This window comes from Phoca vitulina, unplaced genomic scaffold (assembly GCF_004348235.1).
Source record: "Phoca vitulina isolate PV1807 unplaced genomic scaffold, GSC_HSeal_1.0 scaffold32, whole genome shotgun sequence".
NCBI lineage: Eukaryota > Metazoa > Chordata > Mammalia > Carnivora > Phocidae > Phoca > Phoca vitulina.
The window spans coordinates 18,682,605-18,708,651 of NW_022589735.1; the positions used below are offsets into that span (position 1 = coordinate 18,682,605).

The 26,047-nt window shown below is 39.9% G+C and overlaps 1 protein-coding gene across 1 annotated transcript in view; it reads right to left on the minus strand.

Annotated features, from left to right (window-relative positions):
- HSD17B4 (hydroxysteroid 17-beta dehydrogenase 4) overlaps positions 1 to 26,047 on the minus strand; it is a 90,021-nt gene that overhangs the window by 28,949 nt on the left and 35,025 nt on the right. Inside the window, exons 9-17 of the mRNA XM_032425135.1 lie at positions 25,334 to 25,425; positions 21,846 to 21,870; positions 20,123 to 20,251; positions 17,780 to 17,883; positions 16,017 to 16,253; positions 13,354 to 13,405; positions 10,529 to 10,600; positions 8,520 to 8,623; positions 5,536 to 5,601 (exon numbers count right to left, since the gene is read on the minus strand). Of these exons, the coding sequence (XP_032281026.1) occupies positions 5,536 to 5,601; positions 8,520 to 8,623; positions 10,529 to 10,600; positions 13,354 to 13,405; positions 16,017 to 16,253; positions 17,780 to 17,883; positions 20,123 to 20,251; positions 21,846 to 21,870; positions 25,334 to 25,425 (881 nt within the window). The remainder of the gene's footprint in view (positions 1 to 5,535; positions 5,602 to 8,519; positions 8,624 to 10,528; positions 10,601 to 13,353; positions 13,406 to 16,016; positions 16,254 to 17,779; positions 17,884 to 20,122; positions 20,252 to 21,845; positions 21,871 to 25,333; positions 25,426 to 26,047) is intronic.

Below are 26,047 nucleotides of genomic sequence, written 5' to 3' on the forward strand. Positions count from 1 at the left end.
CATGTGCTTGCAAGCATTTCTCCAAATACTTGCATGTCATAAGGTATAATTTGTTAAGAATGTAAAAATTAAGGTTTTCTGATTTCCACACAGACATGAGAAAGACCCTGGGGTCATCTTAATACATGATGTTTCTATTTATCTGATTGTTTAAAAATACTGCTTGCATGACTCAGTTGAACTGGTTTTCTGGTTCCTCCTTTTTATTCCTCCTGGAGGTCACTTGAGGTCACATCCGTAACCTACGGCAGTGTTCGTGCACAAGGATACAACAACCAAGTTTTAAGATTAGTACCAGTCTTCTTACCCCACAGATATCATTCCTATAAATGAAGAACAACTAATTCTCCTAAAGAAATCCTATTAAAGGAATATGAAAATTTTCATATTATTTCAATGACAGTATTGCTTCCTATAGATGGCAGAGAAAGCAAAGACAGAACAGAGCCAGCATGAGACACGACTAAAGTCAAGGGACTGGATGTTTTATTAAATTCAATCATAAATGCAAAATAACCGTTTTCCAAATAATAAGGAACACCGTCAAGGCTTACTTTCTGAATATTTTGACAGACATTCATATTTCAACTTTCAGAAGGAAAGCTAAAATCTTGTTTTTTGTTTCATCTCTGTCTAGATACAAAAATCACTAAAACTCACAAACACACATACACACACAACTAAGAAAAACAGCTCTAAATTGCCTTACTTGTGTATTATATGTGAGTGGGAGGCTCTTCGACAAATCAGGAAATTAGTTCTTAATTTTATTTTTAAAAAATTGTATCATTAAGTTAAACTAAATGCTAAATCAAAAGGCTCAGATATGTGTACTTGCCAAATCCTCACATGCTCCAAAAAAGCATACAGATCAACACGAAGAACAAATAAAACAGATCCCAAGCCTACAGACAGTAACCGAAGACGGAGAACACTGCCAACTTCAAATTGCTATCAGCAGAAAAATAAGCACCAATTTCCAGCAGAGCTACCTTCTGAGCACCCTCTCAAAGCTACTGGAGAGAGCGGAGGGGGTAAGAAGGGGAGCGCAGAAGCAGTGTGGAAGAGAGGAGGGGAAAAGAAAGAAAAATCACTTCCAGAAAGCCCCCCTTAAGGAAAAAGAAAAGTCCTGAGGAGAATCCTGAAAGATGAGAACAGGGACTACAAAGAAAAGAATTAGAAGTGTATAGGCCTCCAAGTGGCAGTCCAGAAAGGCAACATTTCTGGGGGAGAAGAGGATAAAACAAAGAAGTCCGCTTTCAAGACTGGATAATGTAGGAAAAAATAAGCAAGACAGGAAATTTAAGATAAAGAGAACTAAAGAAAAATGATTTTAATAAAACAGCTCCTGACAATGTCCCACTCCAAAAAGCCATCTCTCAAAGAAAACCACACTTTGCCGCATTGACGAAGTGGGCAGTCCTGAATTCCTTAACGAGATAATCTTGTAAACCACCACAAACTACCAATCTTACCCACAAACTGCAAACAGGTAAGCAGCCTCCATCTTTAGAAAGCTACTGTAAGACTAACAGAGGAAATAAGAACCAAAGCATTACAATAAATGAAATTTCCCCAAACAAAACAACTACCAAACAGAAGAAAACTATAACACAACACTCAAGCATTTGGGGATATGAAACAAACACCATGAATCTAAAACTCAAAAACTAAGAACATCAAATGGACAACAAACATGAAGGAATGAAATAAGATAGGATTAAACTCAGGAAAGGAAGGGAAGGGGGGAAATTCTATCAGGAATGAAGACCAAATTATAAGATGCCTATGGGTTCCTGGGTGGCTCAGTCAGTTAAGCATCTGACTCTTGGTTTTGGCTCAGGTCATGATTTCAGGGTCGTGAGATTGAGCCCCGCATGGGGCTCCGTGCTCAGTGGGGAGTCTGCTTGAGATTCTCTCTCTCCCTCTGCCTGCCACTCCCCCCTCAAATAAATAAAATCTTTAAAAAAAATTATAAGATGCCTAGAGGGAAACATATGCAAATCAAAATTTATATGGGACATAAAAGAAAGGGAGGGAAAGAACCAAGAGAACAGAAATGAGACCAAGAAGGAAGTAAAAAAGGCAGAGACAAAGTGGCTAAAAGAAGACAGAAAAAGATCCAACACACATAAAATTGAAGTACTTAAGAAAAACAAAAGAATGAATGAGAACTACTATTTAAAATTATAGAAAACTTGCTGAAAAGAAAAGAAGATGTAAATATACCTATTAAAAAGGCCTACCAGCGGCATGGGGAAATTGACCAGGAACAGGCAACACTTGAGACACAGCCTAATAAAACTATTAGCATTTAAAGATAAAGAAAAATAGGGGCACCTGGGTGGCTCCCTCAGTTGAGCGTCCAACTCTTGATTTCAGGTCATGATCTCAGGGTCATGAGATAGAACCCTATCAGGCTCTGTGCTGAGCATGGAGCCTGCTTGGGATTCTCTCTCCCTCTCCCCCCACCCTCCCCACTGCCCAAGCACTCACTCACTCTCTCTCTCTCTCTCAAAAAAAATTAAAAAATTAAAAAATTAAAAAAGAAAATATATATATATATAAAGAAACATATCCTAAGGGCTTCAAGGATAAAGACCAAGTAACTCAGAGAAAGATAATTAGGCTGGCATCAAAATTCTCAAAAGCCACATATAAAAGCAAGGTAACGACAGAACACCATTTTTGAGAAACTCAAGACTTCATATCCAACCAAGTTGTTCTTTAAGGATCTAGGGTATGGACAAACGGTTTTAAATACACAGGAACCAAAGGAATACTATACACATGAGCCCTTCTTGGGGAATCTACCATAGGAGGAGCTTTATCCAACACAGAGGTGACAGGGCAACACTGAGCAAAAGGACTGATATAATCATTTGCAAATCTAAGGGGGGCATTGTTCTTCGACATTGCAGAGCGAGCAGTTTTGTGTCTCTTGACAGAAGAGACACAAACAAGAGAGCACAGCTCTTTGCAGGACAACACTTTCAGACTGCAGGGCAAAAAGGGAGAGCCAAACAGAGCAAAACAATCTCAATGAGCTAAAGAGATAAAGATCAGAGCTCTGGGAGACTGTGCCCCTGGAATGTGTCTGCACTGGACAGGGGGAAGCTACAGAAGAGAGCTCTAGAAATCCAAACAGAGGTTGGTCCCCTTGAGGGCCATAGCAGAGAAAGGCCCTGGGAGATGAGCCAACACATGAAGAAAGAGGCCTTGCAGAGTTTAGAGGCATTCTGGGCAGAAGTCAGCACAAAGACCCTACACTTATCAAAGATGTCACTTTGGATCTCCTGGCCCGGCCCAGCCACCATCGGAGAACAGCTATGTGAGTGAAGGCAGAAGGAACATCCAGGCAACACACAGAATCATAAAAAACAAACAAAAAAGGTACTACTCATCATACACCTGATAACTCAATAAAAAATATTTTAATGGACGGTATAACCAATATACCCAAGACTAACTCTATTTAATAATGATAGTAGCTAATGTTAGAATAAGTGGTATAAGATATGTATCTGGGGCAACTAGATGTTTGTCTTCATTCTCCCCAACTGTAAAGCCTGACATCTAACATCTATTTCTTCTTGTCTTTCTAGATTACTAAGGATGCATTTTCTACTTATTAATTATGAAAAACGACAGAGGACACCTGTAATGTCATACCAGTTTGAAGATGAAGAAATGCTCCTAAAGACATGATAAACAGACTGTCCCAGAAGTGATATGGGGTAGAGCTAAAAATATGATTGCCAGTTTCCTTAGTGACCAAAAAGTTACTGATTTAACGTAAACACCTAGCACAGAGTTGATGCTATAATTGCATCATCTTTTCCTTCCTTCCACTTCTCCTTCTGGATCTGCCCGTCCACAACCAGCTCCCACTACTGTCTCATGTGGTCACTCCCATTCTCACCCCTTGTACAGCATCATGCTCTCCTCCTCTCTTACAATGAGCTCTCCTTACTTCTTATCCCCGGCCTGGCCAAACTGCAAGCCCTACATCTCTGGCTACACCCCACGTTAGCCCAGCTAAGTGCCAGCTCTCCTACCAGAACCTTCCGAACACCATTCCCTAATGAGTGTCCCTTCTCAGAATGTCTACAGCACTTACGCACCGATTCAAAGCCCGCGTTTAATCGTTCACTGCTCGGAACAGGTGCCCTAGTTATTCCGACATTTACATCCTGAGTATCCAAGTGTCCTTTCATCTCCTTGACCATAGATCACATTTCTTCCACTTGATCTGGAGCTCCTATGGCACCGATTCAGTTTAAAACAGCCCTAAATCCCTTGAAGCGTATGCAAAGTTTTATGAAAAATGGCTTTTGAAGAAATAGAATGTGGCTTTCATCGTACTCTCAAATGACCATAAGAGACAAAACGCTCCGTCAAATGATGGGTGCCCGTTATTTATACCAAAAACATTTGTTAACTTAAAAACTGCCCTTCATCACACAGCAAAAGAGTCAACTCTGCTGAACACTAACGAAAAGTTCTATTCCTCTGAAAAAGAGTAAAAGAACAACAACAAAAAAATCTCTCGACTTACTGTGTGTAGAAATTCAAGCCCTGGAAACTATTCAGCTTTTCTTATCTACAGCAGATACCTTTTGTTATTTCAGTAACCCAAGAATAATAAAGGAGCACTGCTGGGTTTTCTGAACCATGAAATCACCAAGCCTTTTCTGTCCTTTTAGTGCCTTAATAAAATTAATTTCACTATGACGCTTTAATTAAACATAAATATGGGTGCATTCTTAAGAAATGGGTAAGAAATGGGGATGGGAAAAACACTGAAAGGCAAAAACGAATCTCAGGAAAAAAAAAAAGTGTTCTTCTTTCCATCACCTGATTCCATACTGCAGAAAAAAAAAATACAATTACATATTTACCGAGCTTAATTCTTTCTGGCTCATGAAATTATATTTCTATTTGCCTGCAAACATAAATCCTGCAGAAGTTCTCATATCAAGCATATCAAAATTAGCATCAAAAACCACATAAACTTATAAATAATTTGCTGTCCTTACAGCTGCTCCCTCACAGAGGACCATCAGAGATTTATGTCTTCTGTTCTGTATCTGCATGCTTTGTCCTCTGGCCACTGCAGGGAAGATTCTTCCGGGACTCACACAAACAAAGTGGCCTTTCGCATCTTCATGGTTACCTTTTGTTTCTTAAATCAATCTTCGCGTGCTCACAGAATCTGTCAACTGATTTTATCTCCTCCATCAGAAAACAAATTATTTATGCCAAACAAAAGAGATTAAACCACCTACCCTTCCTAAGACGCTTTATTTTTGCCTGTCCACTAAAACTGGCCTAAAAATAATCTGTTTTCAAGCAATGTAGCTCAACTTTCTTTCCGGAAAGAGAAAAAGGTGACTAAAATTTGCCTTTTAGTCCTTTTTATCCTGCTCGCCAAGGTCTTAATGCAATTCTTCACTACTAAGCGAGGCAGTCTCCTTAAGCCCTTGCCAACAAAGCAAACAGGGGCTTTATCACTTTTGGAAACTACAATCTTACCTGATTAAGTGAGGTGGTATCTCTAAGTACAGCATCGGGAGGTCTATTAGGCACGGCTAAAGCTACCTGAAATCAAAAACATCACACGTTAAATACTAACAGAGTAACAGTTACTCTCTTCACTCAAACTGGTATTTGATGAACAGCCATGTTTCAATGTAATAAAATCAGCAAGTTAGATAAAAAGCTTTTAAAAATATTTCCTGCTCAGGAGATAACATTTAAAATTTCCTAACTGCTGGCCTCATCTGTGTGATTTCCCTGAAATGACCCATTTAATGAAAGGAATTACACAACTGGATCCGTTCTCTGGGCCACAAAGGAGAAAGAGGTGAAGACTCTTCTCCCAGGGCAAAAGGTGATAATAACTGTAAGAATTAGACAAACAACTCAAGCCTGAATTGATTTCATCTTTAAATGGACTTTACTAAGGGTGCGGGTCTCTCAGTTGGCTGAGATTCTTGGATGTGTGGATTAAAGTTCTTCATCAAAACCAGTATTCCTTCCAACATTTTGCCGGTTTCTTTCTCTCTCTGCTCTCTCGCTCGTACTCCCACTACACGCAGCTGCTCTACTTGAGGTATCCCACATTTCCCTGAGGCTCTGCATTCTTTTTCTTTTCTCCATCTTTTTTCTCTGTTCTTGAGACTGATGTAGGTAGGTAGGTAGGTAGGTAGGTAGACAAATGGACAGAGAGACAGATCTTTAAGCTTTCTGACTCCTTCTGACAGTTCAAATCTTCTGCTGAGCACTCTAGAAAATTCTTCCTTTCCCTCATTGTACTTTCAGCTCCAGGACTTCTGTTTGGTGCTGCTACATAACTTCTCTTTATTGATTTTCTCTGGGAGTCAGTGCCCTCACATGTGACTTCCTTCAGCATGCTCTCCTTTATCTCTGAACGCATTTAGAACAGCTGCTTGGAAGTCTTCGTCTATGAAGAAGACCTCTCAAAGGCAGTTTCTATTGCCCGTTTTGTTCTGGTTTTCTTTTCCTGTCTCTGGATCATGTGCTCCTGTTTCTTGTGTGTCTTGTAATTTTTTGTTGATGACTGGACATTTTAGATAACCTGTTACAGCAACTCCAGACACTGACCTCCTTTCCCCTCGGCAGGCTTGTGGTGACCGGACCCTAGTGTATTTGTGTAGTGCCTTGGCTAGCCTGTTTTAGCTAAGTCTATGTCCCCCACCGTGAGCAGCCCCTGGTGGTGCTCCTCAGAGGTGCAGCCTCGGGCAAGAACGCAGTCACCCCGGGAGCTCCATGGTATTAGCAGGGGTCTCTGCGACTGTCTCTCCTAGATCTCTCTGTTCAATTGTCTGCCTCGTTTGGTATCCTAATACCCAACTGCTAGGCTCCACATGCCGGATGACTGCTCTATTATTTTCAACAGTGCCGTGGGACATAAACTACTCTGAAGTCAGGCCTCTTCACAGAGCTAGTCTTTGAAGCCAGGCTTTGAGGTTTAATGATCCCATGAGGGCTCTCCTTAGTTCCCTCTCCATGGTTCTCTCTAGTAAACTTCTAACTGGGCCAGTTGTTAGCTTCCTGCTCTCATGGAGCTTACCAGCCTCCTCTTGATTGTTTATCACTAACATAATCTAGTTTCTGTGGGCACTCTTACTTTTGAATTTCCAAATACTCTATTCCATGACGAGTCAGTTTCCTCGGAAGAACCTCAGCCATCTTATCACGACAGCCTGCCTTACCCCGTGGGCAAAACCCCTCCTCAACTGCGATAGGGGGAGGGGCAGAGAGTGGCCCGCTTATCTCCCAAGTGACAGCCTCACTTTAGGAGAAGTGGTGTTGGGCAGGGCAAGTAGCTACTGGTCTCCTCAGCTTTCCTCTTCCAGAATCTTGCAAGCTGGGGCAAGAGGGAGTGGGGCCTGAGCCCACCCTCTACGTGGGAGCTGGAGAGAGGACAAGAATCCCCTGACCCTGAGCTATTCCTACCTCAAAGAGCTTCAGCAACACAAGCTGGGCGTGGCGGCGGGGTAAGAAAAACTAGTGACCTCCTCCTCCTGGGAAGACAGCATGGCCCTATTCTGGAAGCCGGGGCAGACGGATCATGTGTTTTGGCTGCACATGCCTGGAGTGGAGATTCCACCAGGCTGAACCAGGGGACGAGGGAAAAAGGGGAGGTCTGTGGCTCAAATACCACAGAGTCTCACTGTCTTATCAGGATAAACATTTCCTCATTTGCTCTATGCCCTGAGGACAATTCCCAGACACTTCAAATGTTTGTTTGTTTTAATTTTTACCACTTACGATGCCATGACCGTTTCACTGGGGAGAGGGTCCAGGGAACTCCTCACACCGTCGTTCCAGAAGCAGTTTCTTCATACTGCTTTAAGTATACTTCATTTACTCCGGAATATTTACTATAGTACAATCTTATTACCTCAAACCTTATTTCTTCTTTTACACTCCAGGCTCTTTTTGAGTCCTTTGGCAGAATGTGTGAATGTTTGAGAGTGTGGGATTTTTGGAAATGTTTGAGGTAAAGCCCAGGTTGAATTAGTGTCAAATCCAAGTTATAAAGTATTTTTAGAAAAAAATGTTTTTAGATAGAATTTGAGAACTAAAGAATAACTAGCATTGTCTTACATAAAAGAAGTATTTAAGTCATTTAATAAAGATTTTATTTTATACAAGGATCACTTGCATGCATTGGGTTTTTCTAAAGACTTCTGGGTGCTACAAAATTTGTATAAGAAAGTAAAAATATTCCCATAATTATCTCAGGTACATTAATATTTTTATCAGCCAGACTTTTCTATATATAACATGTGTTACCGATCAAAATATCCACACATAAACAACACTTCCGATCCAAGAAGCGTACTCTGATTCAAAGAAGCGTGAATTACTGAGGATCTATGCTACATATGATAATATGTGTAGTTTGCACATATAGTAATATGTGCATTCAAAATATAGATAAGGACACTTAAATACCCATATATTTTGCTTATAAGGCCAGAGCCTACCTTGACTTTGTCTGACGTCCGTTTTCCACCAATGCCTCCAGAGCCAACAACGAAAATAGAGAACTGATTATAACATACAAGTTCCTCCTCAAAGTAAGAATAGACTGAAAAGCAAATGAAAGAAAAAATAAAGTTATTCTCAAAAGCCATGACTAGTTACCAATATATGATCAGCGATTCCAGTTACTGAAAGGTATGGTAATTTAAAGATGCCCAAGTTTGGTTTACAAAGCATGATTTTAATTCATTCACTACCAGTCTCTAGAAGGCAGCGTGAAGAGCATCTTCACAAATCCTCTCTTCATTATGAAACAGCAGTTTCTCTCACCTCTTCTTAAAACTCCTCAACTGCCTATCGTATCTCAACTCTCTCCATCTCAAACATTTCCAAAAATCCCACACTCTCGAACATTCACACATTCTGCCAAAGGACTCAAAAAGAGCCTGGAGTGTAAAAGAAGAAATAGTGAGAATGAAGGTATAAGATTCAGGAGGGCAGAATCATGGGCATTTTCCTCATCATCCTATTCCCAGCAATCAGAATAGTACCTGGGACTGAAAAGGCACCTAATAAATATTTATTAAATTAACGAGTAAATTAACAAATATATGACATGAGTGAGCAAGTCAGTGAATAAGTAATGAATGAATGTAGGACAACTGTCCCTCTTTCCACTAACTAATTTCCCAGTGAGAGTTTGACTACTATCTTGTATCTCCAGCTCTAGAAAACTAGAAATATGACTTTGAATGACAGACTAAGCAAAAATCTAATTACAATAAAAAATAAGGAAGGTCATGGCAATTTGTATTTAAAATAAGATTTTTCTCTTCATTACACAGGAAATTGGATATCTCATTTCATATACACTTTGTCTACAAATTCTAATACATTATTACCCATTACCAAGCTGGAGTTAGATCAATGGTGTAGGTCAAAAGAAAAGAGTAAACAGGGTAGCTAAGGTCACGGAAGAACCTCTGTTTTGTGGTATGTTACATATTTGGTAGCACGGGGAGAAGAGTAAAAGAAAACTAGGAGAGTTGAAGCCAAATGTTGGCCAACTTCAGGAATGACAAGAAAACACAAAAATCTACAACAGAAAAGGGAGGATGAAGAGGAAGACGAAAAAGAGAAAAAGAGAGAGAAAAGACACACGATGAAATTCTATGAGCTAACACAAACAATTTAGTAGAACACTTAAGAGCATCAAAATTGTTCTCAGCATATTATTTAGTAAAAACAAGACAAGCTCCTCAACAGCATATAGAGTAAAACTTTCTATTTATCTAGTTAGAACAAAAATGATGAAGCCTATATTCCAACTATCAGACAATATTAAACTTTGCACTATAATTTATTTCCAAATTTTTTAACAATAAAGATCTATTTCTTATCTTCTTAAACTTCAGAATAAATGAATTTTAAGCGATGGATCTTTAGCTGATGTTTAATTACTAGCATTTCAACATTTATTAAACTACTGTAACCTTTTTTTTCCCCACTGCAAATAAAATGTGGCTCCGGTGCTGAAGCCACATTTGAGTTCAACAGGCCTGAATGCGCAACATTAGGAACCTAACTACCGTTTATGAAAATGACTCAGGGGTCAAATACGTTCCAAGCTCCAAAGAGCCAACAAAGACAAGAGTATCTACAACATAGGCTCGCTATCAACCGACGGCTGTCGATGTGTGCCTTCCCACCAAGCCCGTGCTCCAGCGAGCGGAGCTCATCGCCACGCTCTGTACACCAGCCACACCTCACCCCTGTGCGTTGGTCCTGTGTCGGAAACGCCCCAGTCTTCCCACCCCTACCCCAACCCACTCTTTCTCCCCATCTTTGCTTCTTCTCTAAGAACTTACAAATTTTTGGAACGCTTATCTTGTTTTCTCACAAACTAGAAGACGAACACAAACTCACTGATCAGATTCTAGGGTGAAGCATTAGGTTACATACAAGGCCTATTAATCTAACAGTATTATGAGAAGAACTGGAAGTGAGTTACCATCCACAAGAATTACTAGACCGGATCCTTTATCTAGGACATCAGCAATGACTGCTTCACATTTTAAGTTTCCTAAAATGAAAAGCAAAATAAATAAATAAACAGACACTTTTGAAGACCATCAAGTTATTGCATCCAGCCAGGAGAGAATGTAACATAATTTCCACTGTAAGTTCAGGAATAAAAAGTTATGCTTTGAAACCATTTTCAATATAATGCTGAATAATTCAACATTAAAAGGAAACAGAATACCTAAGTCACTACATTTGAAACAACAAGTAGCAACATAAGATCAAACTTCTAATACCCAGAAAATCGAGGGACCAGCATATCCCGAACTAGATGGAAGATAAAGTGCTGCCATTAGGTTTCTTGTACTCAATCTAATGCTTATTGTTTTTAGCCCGAGGAGGGGTCACTCAGCCTCTCACAGTGCCACCACAGCTAACAAGCGAGCCAACTGAGACACAGAGATGCCGACATCGGTGTCCCGATGCTTGTGGTCCTATGTCTCATCCCCTAAGTTTTAAGGGAAGATCATAAATAGCAGTCATACCTTGATTTTCTACAGTTTAAAGAGGTTCTAAAACTTAAGCATCTCAGATTTTGAATATTCATATTTACTAGACAGGAAACTTTAACACTACTTAAAGAAAATGTACAGAAGCTACTGAAGAAAAATAATTCATGAGAAACATCACTTGAGACTAGGAAGGTACAAGAAACTGACAGATATATTTTCCACACCTTCCTATTCATATGTCTTTTCAGTTGTAATCTTTTTTTTTTTAAAGATTTATTTATTTATTTTTGAGAGCGAGCACACGAATGTGAAAGCAGGGGAAGGGGCAGAGGGAGAGGGAAAGAGAATTTCAAGGAGACTCCTCACTGAGCATGGAGCCTGATGCGGGGCTCAATCCCAGGACCCTGAGATCACACCTGAGCCGAAATCAAGAGCTGGACGCTCACCCACCTGAGCCATCTGGGCACTGCTGTTGTAATCACTTTTGACTATACACCTCTAGCTCTCTCTTCAGATTTAAAATCCCTACTAAAGGCAGGAGTCTCAGACATTTCTGCTTTCCTCATAGCACTAGTTCCCAAGTGAACCCATGTTAGGCTGGTGGCACACGCAACAGAGAGGGACCATCCTGGCCTCTGCCCCGGCCCCCAGCACCACCACCACACCGCACGCACACGACACACGCACGCACACAAAACCTTCATATTTTATTTAAAAAAACAGGTAGGGGCACCTGGGTGGCTCAGTCGGTTAAGTGTCCAACTTTTGATTTCAGCTCAGGTCGTGCTCTCAGGGCTGTGGGATCGAGTCCCACATAGGGCTCCATGCTGGCCATGAAACCTGCTTGGGATTCTCTCTCTCCCTCTGCCCTTCTCCCCACTCTAAAAAAATAAAATAAAATGAAATATGGGTGCTGGGGTGGCTCAGTCGTTAAGTGTCTGCCTTCGGCTCGGGTCATGATCCCAGAATCCTGGGATCGAGTCCCACATCGGGCTCCCTGCTCAGCGGGGAGCCTGCTTCTCCCTGTCCACTCCCCCCACTGCTTGTGTTCCCTCTCTCGCTGTCTCTCTGTCAAATAAATAAATAAAATCTTTTAAAAATAAATAAATAAAATAAAATGAAATAACAGTTAATATAATATAATGTAGTAACAGGCTGTTGCAGTATGTAGCCAGGTTAGAGAATTCATCCAAGACTGAAAATTGTGCCTTGCCCGCGGCAGGTGACCAGCGGATACTTGACGGCAGGCGGCTACCACGTGCTGGGCACCGCCTCACAGAAAACGTAGGCCGTCACACCGAAATAAAGCTATTCGGCTTGGGGCGCCTGGGTGGCTCAGTCGTTAGGCGTCTACCTTCAGCTCAGGTCATGATCCCAGGGTCCTGGGATCGAGCCCCGCATTGGGCTCCCTGCTCGGCGGGAAGCCTGCTTCTCCCTCTCCCACTCCCCCTGCTTGTGTTCCCTCTCTCGCTGTGTCTCTCTCTGTCAAATAAATAAATAAAATCTTTAAAAAAAAAAAAAAAAAAGCTATTCGGCTTTATGCAATGAGAAGCTCATAAAATTTTTAGTAAAATAAAAAGAATTGGGGAAACATTAAAGGAGGAGCCCAGCTACTTGCTGACCTCTACGTTATATAATGTGAAATGATAAACACCTTTTTTGTATTTTCCATCTTACATGGTATTTAATTAGACAATATGCTGACATTAGAGCAGTGAAACAAAACAAACCTGTCAAATTACAGTGGAAAAATGAGAAAAGCAGTTTTACTGAGCAAACATATTACTGAGGAAAAGAAAATTCATTAAGGCAGACGTGAATTTTATTTACTTTTTTTTACTTTTAGAAAAGAAAGCAGGAAAAAGTTAATTACAAGAAATTCGGTCTGTATTTTAATGTGGTTTGCTTTATGAAAATCACTACCAACATAAATAGCCGAGAAAGGAATCAAAAACCATATTCATAGGAATCATAGCTGATTACACACAATTACTAAGTTCAGAACACACATACTTAGAAAAGACTCTTTTCACTTGTTAACAACACATACATCAATGGAGATAAACTGTCAGTATTCTGAAGTAATGTATTAAATTAGACTACTAAAGGACAAAGTCTAAGGTCACCAAAACAGCTACTCCTTAACATCAATTTACTCTAACGGCTGACAGGCCATTCAATACCTTGCCATATGATTTATTTAAGTCACTCTGCACCAGCTTAACACAATGACACAGTATGGAAGGTTAGTCAGGAAATAAAATGAGGGTATGATTAAGAAATCAGTGCTTCACGCACTCACCTGCTCTGGGAAGTGGTTTATATAACTCCAAGTATTGCTCCCCGTGGAGAACCTATGTCAGAGGAAACAAAATTTTATTAGCAGACTTTCATGTCTCACAGGTTCTGCTGTGAATATTGCTAATCACAAGTGATATTTCACCGTCTACATGCTCACATCACTACTTCCGCCAAATTATCTGTCTCGGTTTAGCTTCTACTTGTGCTCGCTTCAGCAGCACATATACTAAAATCAGTTTAGCTTCTACTTCTTAACCATATGATTCAAAATTAATCAGTCCCCCAATCTAAAGACTGTCAGATCTTTTGGAGCAGAAAAGAGACCTCTGTGTTCTTTCATGACGTTCACAAATCTTTGTTGACTGCTAATTATGGATTGTTTGCCAATGCAAACACTAAACTAGGCTATATTTCCAGTGCTTATCACTGTGCCTGGAACATACTGGGTAATTAATAAATATCTGTTAAATAAAAATGAACAAACTGGCCAGTGCAAGTAAAGTAATTTCAAATCACACATACCACATACAAACAACTCAACTAAAACATGAAAGTAAACCCTACGACACATTCAAAGTAAAAAACTATCACGGTCAACATTTCCTTGGTCTAGTATCTTATAAATTATCTATATCTATAGATAGAGCCATAGATATATGTGCATCCGTAAGATATATCTTATAAATTATCTATTAGTAGATCCCAAGGACACTGTGTAACTTGATAGCCCCTTAACCTCAATGGATGGAAACAAGAATACACCAATATATGTAGGAAAATAATAGGACAGGAAAAACAAAACCTGACCCACATATTCAAATGACCACACCCCACTGGCAGGGGACAGCTTTAATTCTGCGTCTTCCTCCAAAGCCAGAAGGGAACAAACGGGACAAATGCAGGACAGCCCACTGTATCACATGGCCTGGAAGCTTGAAGCTGGGAAGACGGGGGTTTCAATTCAAGATGGCTATTCTTCCCCGCCGAAGACTGTGAACACCATTTATGATTGTTCCAACTCCTTCCAACTCTGAAGGAGTATTTTGCAGAATTTTGAAACATTTGCTTTGTTTGTACTTGAATTATCCAAACAGAATACCATGGGACAGGGACTAAAACAACAAACCACCTGGTACATATCTCTTGTCTCCCTCCCAACTTCATCAGATGCTCAAATAAAATCATTTTTCACAGATTCAGAGCAGCAATGGGCTAACCGATCCTCTAGTAAATGGGTCCTCTAATTACCAAAGTCAGAGAAATTGGCTCACAGCTCTATGATTTAAGAGTTATCCCCGGGCTCAGTATCTGAACCTTACTCCAAAACAATGAAATCTACCCCACCTCAAAAGCTTTCTCACAGTTGTTCAACTCCTTCCTTCCTGAAACAATTTGTTCACTTTGCTTCTCAAACACCACATCCTCCTGATATTCGTCAGAGCTCATACCTCACCAGCCATTCCTTCTCAGTCTCTCTTGCTAATTCTTCCTCATGTCTTCACCTTCTCAACACTTGCAGGGTCCCTGAGCTCAGGCTCTTCTCTACTTACACTCATACATTACGTGATTTCATCTAGTCTGGTGTCTTTACACATCACTGAAAGCCTAAGAACGCCAGTGAGACCCCTCCCCCAAACTCAAGACTCACATCCTCAACTACCTATTTTATAATTTTATACCTCCACCTGAATAAGTAATAGAATCTCAAGTCTGTCCAAAACCAACTCCTGATCATGCCCACCTTAAAGTAATTGGATATATCTACCTTACCATACACAACGTTATACGTAACTACTATACATATTAAGTGTGTTATATGTAATTAATCATAAATAATGTATAGAGACATATATGCCCATACATCATCCCAGTTACAAAAACCTTCATCATTGACTCCTTTTTCCTTTCCCTCACATCTGGCCTTTTGCTTAAATTACAGAAGACTCCTAACAGGTTTCTCTGCTTCTGCTGGGCTCCCATATAATCTACACAGTAGCAGAAATGAGCCTGTGAGTGAACACAGGCAGATCCTATCACTCTCCCGTTCAAAGCACTACAAACTGCCCCCTGCGCCCCGTGTTAATCAGAGGGTAAGCTGAAATCCCTCTAATGACCACAAGGCCCTCTTCTCCTACCACTGCCCTCCCGTTCCTCCGACAGCTATACTGGCCCCCTTGCTGTTCCCAAAACAAGCCAAGCATGCACCTGCCTCAGGGCCTTCCACACTTCTTCTCTGTGCCTCAGATACTCTTCCCAGATCACCACCTGGTTTACTCCTTCACCAGTAACATCAGGTAAAAATTATCACCCCCGTTTTATAGACAAGGAAACTGAAGCTTAGTGAAGTTCTTTACCCTTGGTCGAACAGTAAGTAAATGGCAGAGAGAATTAAGAACATGATGCCACAGTTGGGGGACAGGACCTAATTGCTGTTTTCTTCTTTTTGCTTGCCCTTTCAACTAACTCTCTTCTCTTTTATGCTTCAAGAAAAATCAAAAGATATGCTAAGTCTTTATTCCTGAATCAAGTGCCACAATTTTATTAATACACATGTGCACGCATGCACACACACACATATGTGTGCACACACACATATGTGACAGAGATCAATCATATTTAAAGAAACCAAAAAAAAGCAAAATAAAGTTTTCTTATTACGCATACCTTTTCCAAGTTGACTGAAAACCCAGGAATCCCTGATAATTCTCCACCTACTATAGGTTTCTGAGCTATAATAACTCCAAAGGTAGGCAAACAGGAGAAATCGGTGCTTCCTTCATATATAAATTTCATATCTTTCGGTTCCTTGATTGATGCCCCCACGCCAAGGGCATACATAATAGCTTCCAGTTCCGTGTAAGCAGAAGAAAAGGGAGGAAGCTTATGGCCAATGGCTCCAGCCTATGAGAGAGGTGTAGAAAATTATTTTTTCACTGATATTTTTGTCCAATACTTAACATTTTAACTTCTTCAAAACTACCAACTGCTTGCATACCTATTTTGCTTTTGAACAGATGTGAATAGAATGCCATGTTGGTGAAATCCATGGGGTCTCTGAACTATTTCATTATATTTTAATAGCAAACAATCAGAAAATGTGTAGAAAAGGGCTTCATTTACAGATAAGTACTTTTTTATTGTTTGCTTCTTACCGACAGTTTGTCTCATTTTCAAATTTCCTATATCTGATGGTGAGAAGCCCTATTAATCCGGCAACTATTAGCAACTCAAAAATACAAAAAAAATAATCATTATTATGAATGTGTCATAAATAGGGATAGTGAATTGCCCTATAAGAGCTACTGTATAAAATTCACTGTAAAGAGATGAGGAAAACACTGCATAATGCTTGTAAATGAGACTGCCTCACAATGGTTTTAGTTAAATTGCGATTTTACCTTAAGTTCCTTGCTAGGAATGTCCCTTATCTCACTGATATTGTATTTTTCTACTTAGTTATGATATGTCTAGCTAACGTGTAAAGTACGTATTAGGTTAAAAAAAGAATGATGTCCAACTGTCGACCATGTTCATTCTGAAACAGGAGTCAGTAAACAAGGGCTGAGAGCTAAGAATGATTTTTACATTTTTAAGGAGTGGTTAAAAAAAGAAAAACAGGAAGAATATGTGACAGAAATAGTATGTGGTCTATAAAACATTTATCATCTGGCCCTTTCCTGAAAAAGTTTGCCAAATCCTATTCTAAAGTAAAATTGTATTTATAACCCGATCATATTCTTAGGGTTAAAATTAGATTGTTAACTTTATCACGATGTTTGCCCTGAGTCACAGAACTCCAAAATCAAATGCATCAAATGATTTATTTCTTACTATTTATGCACTATAATTTTTTGTTTAAAGGCTAAATACGGGAGACAGTAAATCAGCGAACTTCACGAGCTATAACCACAGTTCTATTAGAATTTCGGACACAATGGGAGGCTCTTTATTTGCAGCCATGTTGAAATAGTTCCAAAATACAATCTATTGATGCTTTCCCTGAGAAAAAAAAAAAAAAAAAGCTCCAAAGAGGCACTTAAATAGATATCCTTTTCTAAAAAGTTAGAAAAATAGTAACTAAAGTAGGCTTATCCACAACAGTACTGAAAAGGGGGGGGGGAGGTTGAGATACTTGTCTAATCATACTAAAGAAGCAAAAGTAAAAATAACTAACTAAATTAATTAATTAAAAATTAAAAAAAGAAGTAAAAGTTACACAAGGCTACATCTTAGCCTTATGTTCATTCAAATTCTATAACTATTAGTACATATTTTATAAAAAGTTTTGTCATCACTTATCTTTCCTATTTAACAATAAATTAGTAGCTTGGAAAATAATATTTTTTGTGTGAAAGAAGAGAAAAGAGAGAGAAGAAAAGAAAAGAGAGAATCTTCAGAAAAAACATAGGCTTCTCTCCCCCACTTACAAATTCTGATGTAGCTGTTGATGCCGCGTGACTCGTAGGATTTGTCGAAACTCCTCTCTCTGAATCTATTTTACTTAGAACTTCAATTATACTGCCAATTGATTCTAAAGAAATAATAACAACAACGATGCTTTTGTTAAAGATGCGACTCAGAAAAGCTGTCGACGTGCTCGCTGATCACTCCTGTGACATCGGGCAAGCCTGCCACAGTACTGCATGAGAGGTCGGGCTATTACCGGAAAACACCGTCGAAGACTTTGAAACAGACCAAGGGTAACTGGGGGTTTTCACTGGAGAACAAGGCACTGTCCAGCATACTCTTCCTGGATTATGAGTCTAAGGAGGTTCTGAGCTTTGCAACGTCTGACAGATTTTAGAACTCCGTAGACTGGGACCCTCGACCAGAGACATGCAATTTTTGGTAAAGGAAAAGCTAACTTCCCTTTTCTCCCCACCACCGCCCCCTCCTCCGGGATGGAACAATGCCAAGATTACCCCTGAGCCCCCCACGTCTCAAGTGATAGCTCTGAAGACAGTACTAAAAATTCTTCCAGGGAAAACCATCACTATGGCCAGAGATTCCAGACAGGGTTCAGAAGCTGCTGTTGTGGGGCCAAAAAGGTTAACGAAGGAGATTCACGGGGCATCCACATAGGCCATAAGATTCCAAAGACTCTGGGACTTTTCTAACAAACCCTGGCACTATGGACCTCCTTCCAAACTCGGACAAAACCTCTAAGCAAACCACAGAATGCGATGTGATCGGGGAAATCTCCCATTCCTGGTGACACTAGTGGAGAGGCTTGGGGCCACTGAATCGTCCCCTCACCCCCCCACTCAGACTGCTGCCAGAAGGAGGCTTGTAACTGAAAGTCACTGTGCTACAGGCTGAAAGCACGGCACCCAGACACGGGCAGCCTGAGTTAACTCGGCTCAGATGCTGAGCAAGCTTGGACCGATCACTGCATCTGTCGGGCGCTTAGTCGTGTCATCTGTAAGATGAGAACAGCTGTACAGAAAATGTGAGATTTTTCTTCTAACTGTACCTCAAATACTTAGAGGCATTTTTTTCATTTATAATTACATGATTCATTTAGGTAGTTTTTTCTTTATAATACTTCTAAGGCAATAAAGCGGAACTTGGACATCAGAGGAAAGTTTTTATATTTCTTCCTTTTTCCTTTCATTCCTTTTCATCAATGGGTGACTGTTATTCACAGGCTAAATTTATCTCCAACATCAAAATATGGAAAACAGCAAATGCTCCCATCAACGACATAACAATGATGTTATTATCATCTGACTGAGAAAGAGCACAATGAGAATTTCAGTGAGTGTACCAGCAGACAGGAAAGTGCCATTAAGGAGGGAAAAAAAGCCAGAATAATCAGTTTTTCAGATATACTCTCCTACCAAACACTGAATACAAAATTACTAAAAGAAAAAAGAAAAAGATTTGTCTGTAAAATAACCCTGAATCATTATCTTTCCCAGAAAAGTCCTTTAAACATCATATACTATATGCATATGTGAGTTATACTAGAAAAAATGTGACTTCTACTGCTTGCTATTCCTGTGACAGACCACAGACGACTCAATAATTCACGGTAACAAGCATTTATGAATCCTTCCTGAGTTCAGCACCGAATACAAGAGCAGTGCTTACAAGACACAGTCTCTGCCTCCAAAGGAACATACTGCACAGTTAAGAAACCACATACTTAGGACGCAAAAGCAGCTCTGATGAGATGCCAAGTGGTCAGGGTTGAGCCGAGAGAGATCAACGTAGCATGAAATATATGGGGGTGGTTTGGTGAACATCCCAGGCCTGAGCTTAGATTTCTAAAGAAGCACTAAAATTAACAGACGTGATAAAGGGAGGAAGGGGCGTTTGAGAAGGGGAGAGAAACAGCGGCAAAGACAAAGCGCTAAAACAAAGCAAAATCTACTCACCAGACAGAAAAGAGCTACGCCTAAACAAAATTGGCCTAAACGAACTTTTAGGGCAATAGAGAAAAATTCGGTGAGGTAAAGAGTATATGGTTAGGTAACAGAAGACTCTGAAACGAGCTGTCAGACAGGGAGTAGATGCGTGGAGCACGAAAGGGTGAACACTTCACACCATCCCCAACCTGGATGCCCACCAAAAAAAAAAAGGATTACAACAAGCCAGGAAAATGGACGGGGGGGCTGATATATATATAATCTTAAATTTGAAGAGTTCTAATAGCTACCAGAGCAGAAAATGTGCCCTAGTTAAAACAGAAGACAATTCCAAAAGAGCAGAGAACGCTCTGTTGCCTCTGCTTTCCCAGCCGGGAGTGAACGGACTTGGGACTCTACCTTGAATTCTCTGAGGCTTGCTGGCATTATCAAAGTCACAGATCTTCTTCCAGTTGGCCTTCACGGCCTCAGGAGTCATTGGCTGATTCTTCTGTCTCACAATGGCTCCAAGGGCCCGCTCCCAGCGTACTGGTCACAGAAACAAAATGAAGACACTGAGCACAGAGTCTAAGAGGGACAAAGAAAGTAAAATTCATCTGAGCCCTTTGAATTTTTTTTTAACTTTAAGAGAAAGGGAATTCAGGGGGAAAAACAGATTCTAACATCCGAAGAGTTTTACTACAAGCCTTTAAATGTATTTTGCTTGAAATAACAAACCCATTAGGATAATGTGAATTAAAAAAAAAAAAAAATTTAAAGCTGAAGGAAAAACCTCTCCTCTGACTGACTATGCCAGACACTCCTAAAGGTAGAATGTGAGGCTGAACCAGAAAAATTTTAATTATACATAATCACACCAAAGACTGACTTCATGACCACAGATCACTCAGGTGGTGATAACAGGTCAAAGACTCCAGATAACCAAATTAATACATCACACATCCCCAAATAATTCTCCCTCACCCCCCCCTTTGCTCTTGTTCCTTTTCCACAGGAAGTCAACTAGAATAGGGCAGATGCACAAAAATCATCATTGCTATAGAAGTTCTATGAGGAGAATTTTTAACACCATTTTCTTTTCAAAGAGCCCAAGGAATAAAATAGCCACTAATAACCTTATTTAAACACAATGGTCAGACTTCGACGATTATTAAACTAAAGATCTGTTTCAGGCAATGACAGAAAAGCCTGCTTCCAGAGCTTTCCTACTGATAAAGTCCCAGAAAAAGCTTTTATTTCAACAACTGATTTTCTTTCCAAATGGATATCCCGAGACACTTATACTGAGCAATGCTTAAATAGTATATGTTACTTTAATAACCGAAAAGAACGGTCATTAATGATGAAAATATTGATACTCTATGTTATAACGATACCCTCCAATAATGACCACCTTTTAAATAATTAACTTTGATACCAGCAGCCAACTGAAAACTTGATTTGGGATACTGGAATTTTCACAATATTTTTTTAAATGTCATGAAGCAATTATCCAATTTGCAGCACAAAAGATTTGAGAGCTGGAGAAAGAGAGGGTTGAAGAAAGGAAACGTGAGTTTCCTACTGGACTGAAGTGGAATAATTTCCAGACATCAACTGCAATTTCTGTCTCAGCAAGTTGTCCACTGTGATTCCTCACTGTCACCTCCTGGTGCCTCATGGCCCCCAGGAAGAAAAGAATCCAATAAGAGAACTGGAGAACCTTCCCGCTGTGCCATCTAGCACAGGGCTCTTCCCAGCTCTTCCAAACAGTGCTCTCTCCCACTCACTTCTCTGCAGAAAAAGCGAGAACTATCATGTGAGACGCCAGAGATATGGGAGGACAAACACCAATATAAAAAGAGATCGTGCTGTCTGAAGGAACAGACAAGTCCTGAATAAGGGCTGCTGACAGGAAAAACAACCACAAAAACTCAAAAGTTTCTTGAAAATACCGAAGGCCTGCAGAACAGCTTCCACATTTTAGAATACCTTTTGGTAGAACCATGTTTGAGTGTGAATATGTATGCATGAGCTCCAAGAATGAGGCATTTGGCAAGATCTTTACGCAGCTCCAGTTGGATGTGCGGGGTTAAAAATACAGAAACAACGTACAGCAAACCAAACACTGAAGGAGACTTACGTTTTCCAATCCATCCTCCTCCAACCTACCAAAAAGAAGAAAACACAGTTATACCATCGAGAGTGAATCACACAGAGATTTGTTAAATTAGAAAAACAGGCATCGGGGCGCCTGGGTGGCTCAGACGGTTAAGCGTCTGCCTTCGGCTCAGGTCATGATCCTGGGGTCCTGGGATCGAGCCCCGCATTTGGCTCCCTGCTCAGCAGGGAGTCTGCTTCTCCCTTTCCCTCTGCTGCTCCCCCTGCTTGTGCTCTCTCTCTCTCTCTGTCAAAAATAAATAAAATCTTTAAAAAAAAAAAAAAGAAAGAAAGAAAAACAGGCATCTACCTCTATAAGAGTATTAGAGGGCTAGATCATAGTGAATGAAAAGAAGACAGCTCTACAAAAGCCCACTGACCTCCAGGACTGAGTGACATTCATCTTATCAGAGTAGAAATAAGTGGCACAAGGTAGTAGAAATGCGAACAGATGGAAAAGCATGCCTGAGGTCAGAAAACAAGGCTTCGTACTAATTTCTTCTACTTACTAGTTGTGTGACCCTCATCAAATTATCTGAATTCCGTAAATCCAAATTTCCCCTTATGTAATATAATGAGACTACTCTTCATGAGATAACCATGAAGGTGAAACAAATAAAACATTAAAACTGCCCAGCACAACACAGGCGTGAAAGAACACGTCCCTCTAGAAGGTTCTAGTGAATAAAAAAATAAAAAGGAAAGAAAAATAAAAGTAGGACTTGACTTAATGAACTATGTATAGTCATTTTAATAAAGCATCTTTAGAGAGAGAAGGCAAATGACCAAATACATTAACTGCTACATGGAAAGATCAGTTTTTTTTCCAGAGGTCATGCAAGGGAAATCCCCAGAGGAGAGTGATAAAAAAGAAAAAAATCTTGTTGTCAATCTTCAAGCACAACTACAGTGTGCTGGAATTTATCATGAGAATTCCACATGAACAGGACAACAGAAAATGTATCCGCAGACAGAACGCATCTTAGGGCTCTCGGTCAAGTATGGCTTTTTACCACCCTTTGCCTCTGTGTGAATATGCCCACAACTTTTACAATAGACCCATCAGTCCTGATGTTGGCAGAGTAGACACATCAACAGTTGTTTTATGTAACAGACAAGAGAGAGATCATATTTTACCATATTTGGGGAATGAAGCAACAAGCTCTAAGCTCCTCCCAGGCACTGAGCCCCAGGCACTGAGCCAAAGAATCTCTACCTTACACTCTAGATACCTCTCAGAACCTTGCAAACAAAGTAGCAAAATTTATTTTCAAGGTTTCAGTCAGAATATCACAGATGTTTCTTACTATAATTATCAATCATGCACACCCAATGTTCCTCACTAAAAATGTTCACAACATAGTAAAAGAGCAACCACATATTAAACTTCACCTACAAAATGACCTTGTTGTCTCCATAGGTTTGGCTGTGTATATAAAATGCAGATCTAAGAAAAGAGACTATTCATATAAGATGCACATCTAATAAAAGCCTGGAAGGATACAAAAAAATACTAATAGTAGTTATCTCTAGATGGGGTAATGCTGACGAATTTTATTTTCTTCTGTACACTTCCCAGGATATTTTAAGTTTTCTATAAAGGCATGTATGATTTTTGTCCATAGAATTAATAACAAATGTAAATATAAAACACAAAAAGTTTGAAAAATTCCTTAATGATATAAAAGACAAATAGACCAAATTCTGAGCCCCACATGGCTTAATACTACTAAATTTGCAAAGGTCTTATAAAGTTCTTTCCACCTCTAATTTTCCACAATTCACACTCAATGGCTGTGATTAGGAAGTGGGGGCACACATTTCTGCTTAGACATATGCAAACTCTTTTTAAACAGCTTTTTATTCAAATGCATCAGATTAATATAACGTTCACTTCAAACTAACCCAGCTTATTTTGCTACCAAGATATATTTTTGGATTTCCTAGTATTCTTCATAGAAGACGTTCATTATTACCACAGAGAATAAAATAGGGGTTGGGGGCGGCGATCTAAAATATAACAGTTCTAGGGCGCCTGGGTGGCTCAGTTGGTTAAGCGACTGCCTTCGGCTCAGGTCATGATCCTGGAGTCCCGGGATCGAGTCCCGCATCGGGCTCCCTGCTTGGCAGGGAGTCTGCTTCTCCCTCTGACCCTCCCCCCTCTAATGTGCTCTCTCTGTCTCATTCTCTCTCTCTCAAATAAATAAATAAAAAAATCTTTAAAAAAAAAAAAAAATAAAAAATAAAAAAATAAAATATAACAGTTCTAGGAAAAAAGAGATCATACCCAAATGAGGAATAAAAGATGTATAAATTGGCATAAAGAAATCTAAAAGGACTTTGTGGAGTGAAAACTGGATCTCACTGGATGTGTGCTTTTTATTTTTACAATAAACATTTAAAGCTCTGCAACAAGGAAAAATGGAAATGTTTATTTTTAAAGTTAAAATAACAAGTTATGTTTACTGATATATGATACCCAGACTAAACTTCTACTATAGTGATATAATAGTTACAACTGAAGTGTGACTGATTTTTCTGTTTTGTTTTCAAGATTTTATTTATTTATTTGACAGAGCGAGAGAGCACAAGCAGGGGGAGCAGCAGAGGCAGAGGGAAAAGCAGGCTCCCCGCTGAGCAGGGAGCCCGAGGTGGGACTCGATCCCAGGACCCTGAGATCATGATCTGAGCCAAAGGCAGACGCTTAACAACTGAGCCACCCAGGCGCCCCTGAAGTGTGACTGTTACGTACTAGATCCAATGCCAAAATTTTAAAAATATGATTTCGGGGCACCTGGTGCCTCAGCTGGCTAAGTGTCTGACTCAGTTTCAGCTCAGGTCATGATCTCTGGGTCGTGGAATCAAACCCTGTGCCAGGCTCCATGCTCAGTGTGGAGTCTGCTTTAGTTTCTCTCTCCCTCTCCCTCTGCCCCCCTCCCGCTTGCACTTTCTATGCCTCTCTCTCTCAAATAAATAAATCTTTTTAAAAAATAAAAATATGATTTCTAGTTGTCACCACAAGAACCCAAGAAAACTGACACTCAGGGACGTTAATTTGTATGATATTCCAGTGAGCCAGCAATTATCAAAACAAAGAATTCAAAACCCGGCCTCACTGACTCTAAACCCTACTCTTTATCCTTCTACTTCCACATCCAAGTTCCCAAACCAAATAAAACTTTCTCTATTTGAGTAAACACATCAAACCAGCCACGTTTTCATTTGGTAAGAACACTAGAAATGAAGAAATAAGGAAAAAGAGAAGGTATGAAGGTGCTTTTACTTCTTCTAAGAAAGACATTCATCAACATTTGTTCCTTAGTTAACCATGATAATAAAAAATACACAAGTGATATCAACTCTTACAGATGTTTACAAATGTGAGCAACTGGAAAATACTAATGTTTTGATCATTTTGTACATATAACACACAAGTACTGCTTTGAGAGAAAGCAGGAAACTGTGGAATACCTCAAACAAGCTACCATTTTCCTCACAGCTCTCATGGCAAAGCCAAAGGACCAGGGGGGCCACGTAATCCGGCTTCAGAGCTTCCACGAGATCTGAAAGAAAGACCAAAAAAAGGTTATAAACAAGAATGTCTACATACTTAATCAATGATTGTGCTTTCTGAAAATTCCTTCCTTATAAATTATAGGTAACTCAGAGAATTGTTAAATAAGTAAGAACAAAATTAGATCTCTATAATCAATCAGCCTAACATTCAGAGCTTCTGGAAGAACTGTTGCATCCCAATGGAGAAATTCCAGAAGCTCCCTCAAGCTTCTTAGAAAGTAACAGACACACCTTTCCAAGAATGGTAACATACTATTCAGGTGAAGACAAGTTAGAGCCGCCTAGGGAGTAACTAATGGGCAAAACTCTATTTAACATGAGGAACTGAAGTACCATTCATTCCCAAAACTATTTCATTCTCCCAGCAATTTCACCAGAAGCCAGGAAACTACACAACAGCACTGACAATTGTAATGGCAGTAAGACAAAGACATGAAATGCAACCATTCTGATGAGTAACAAAGTGTAAGAAGTATTTTCCCACTGCACGCTTTTCTGTGAGCAACTTAACAGAGTAGAAAGGAACCGGCATACCTTGGAGATATTGTGGGTTTGGTTCCAGACCACCACAATAAAGCAAATATCCCAACAAAGCTAGGCAGGTGAATT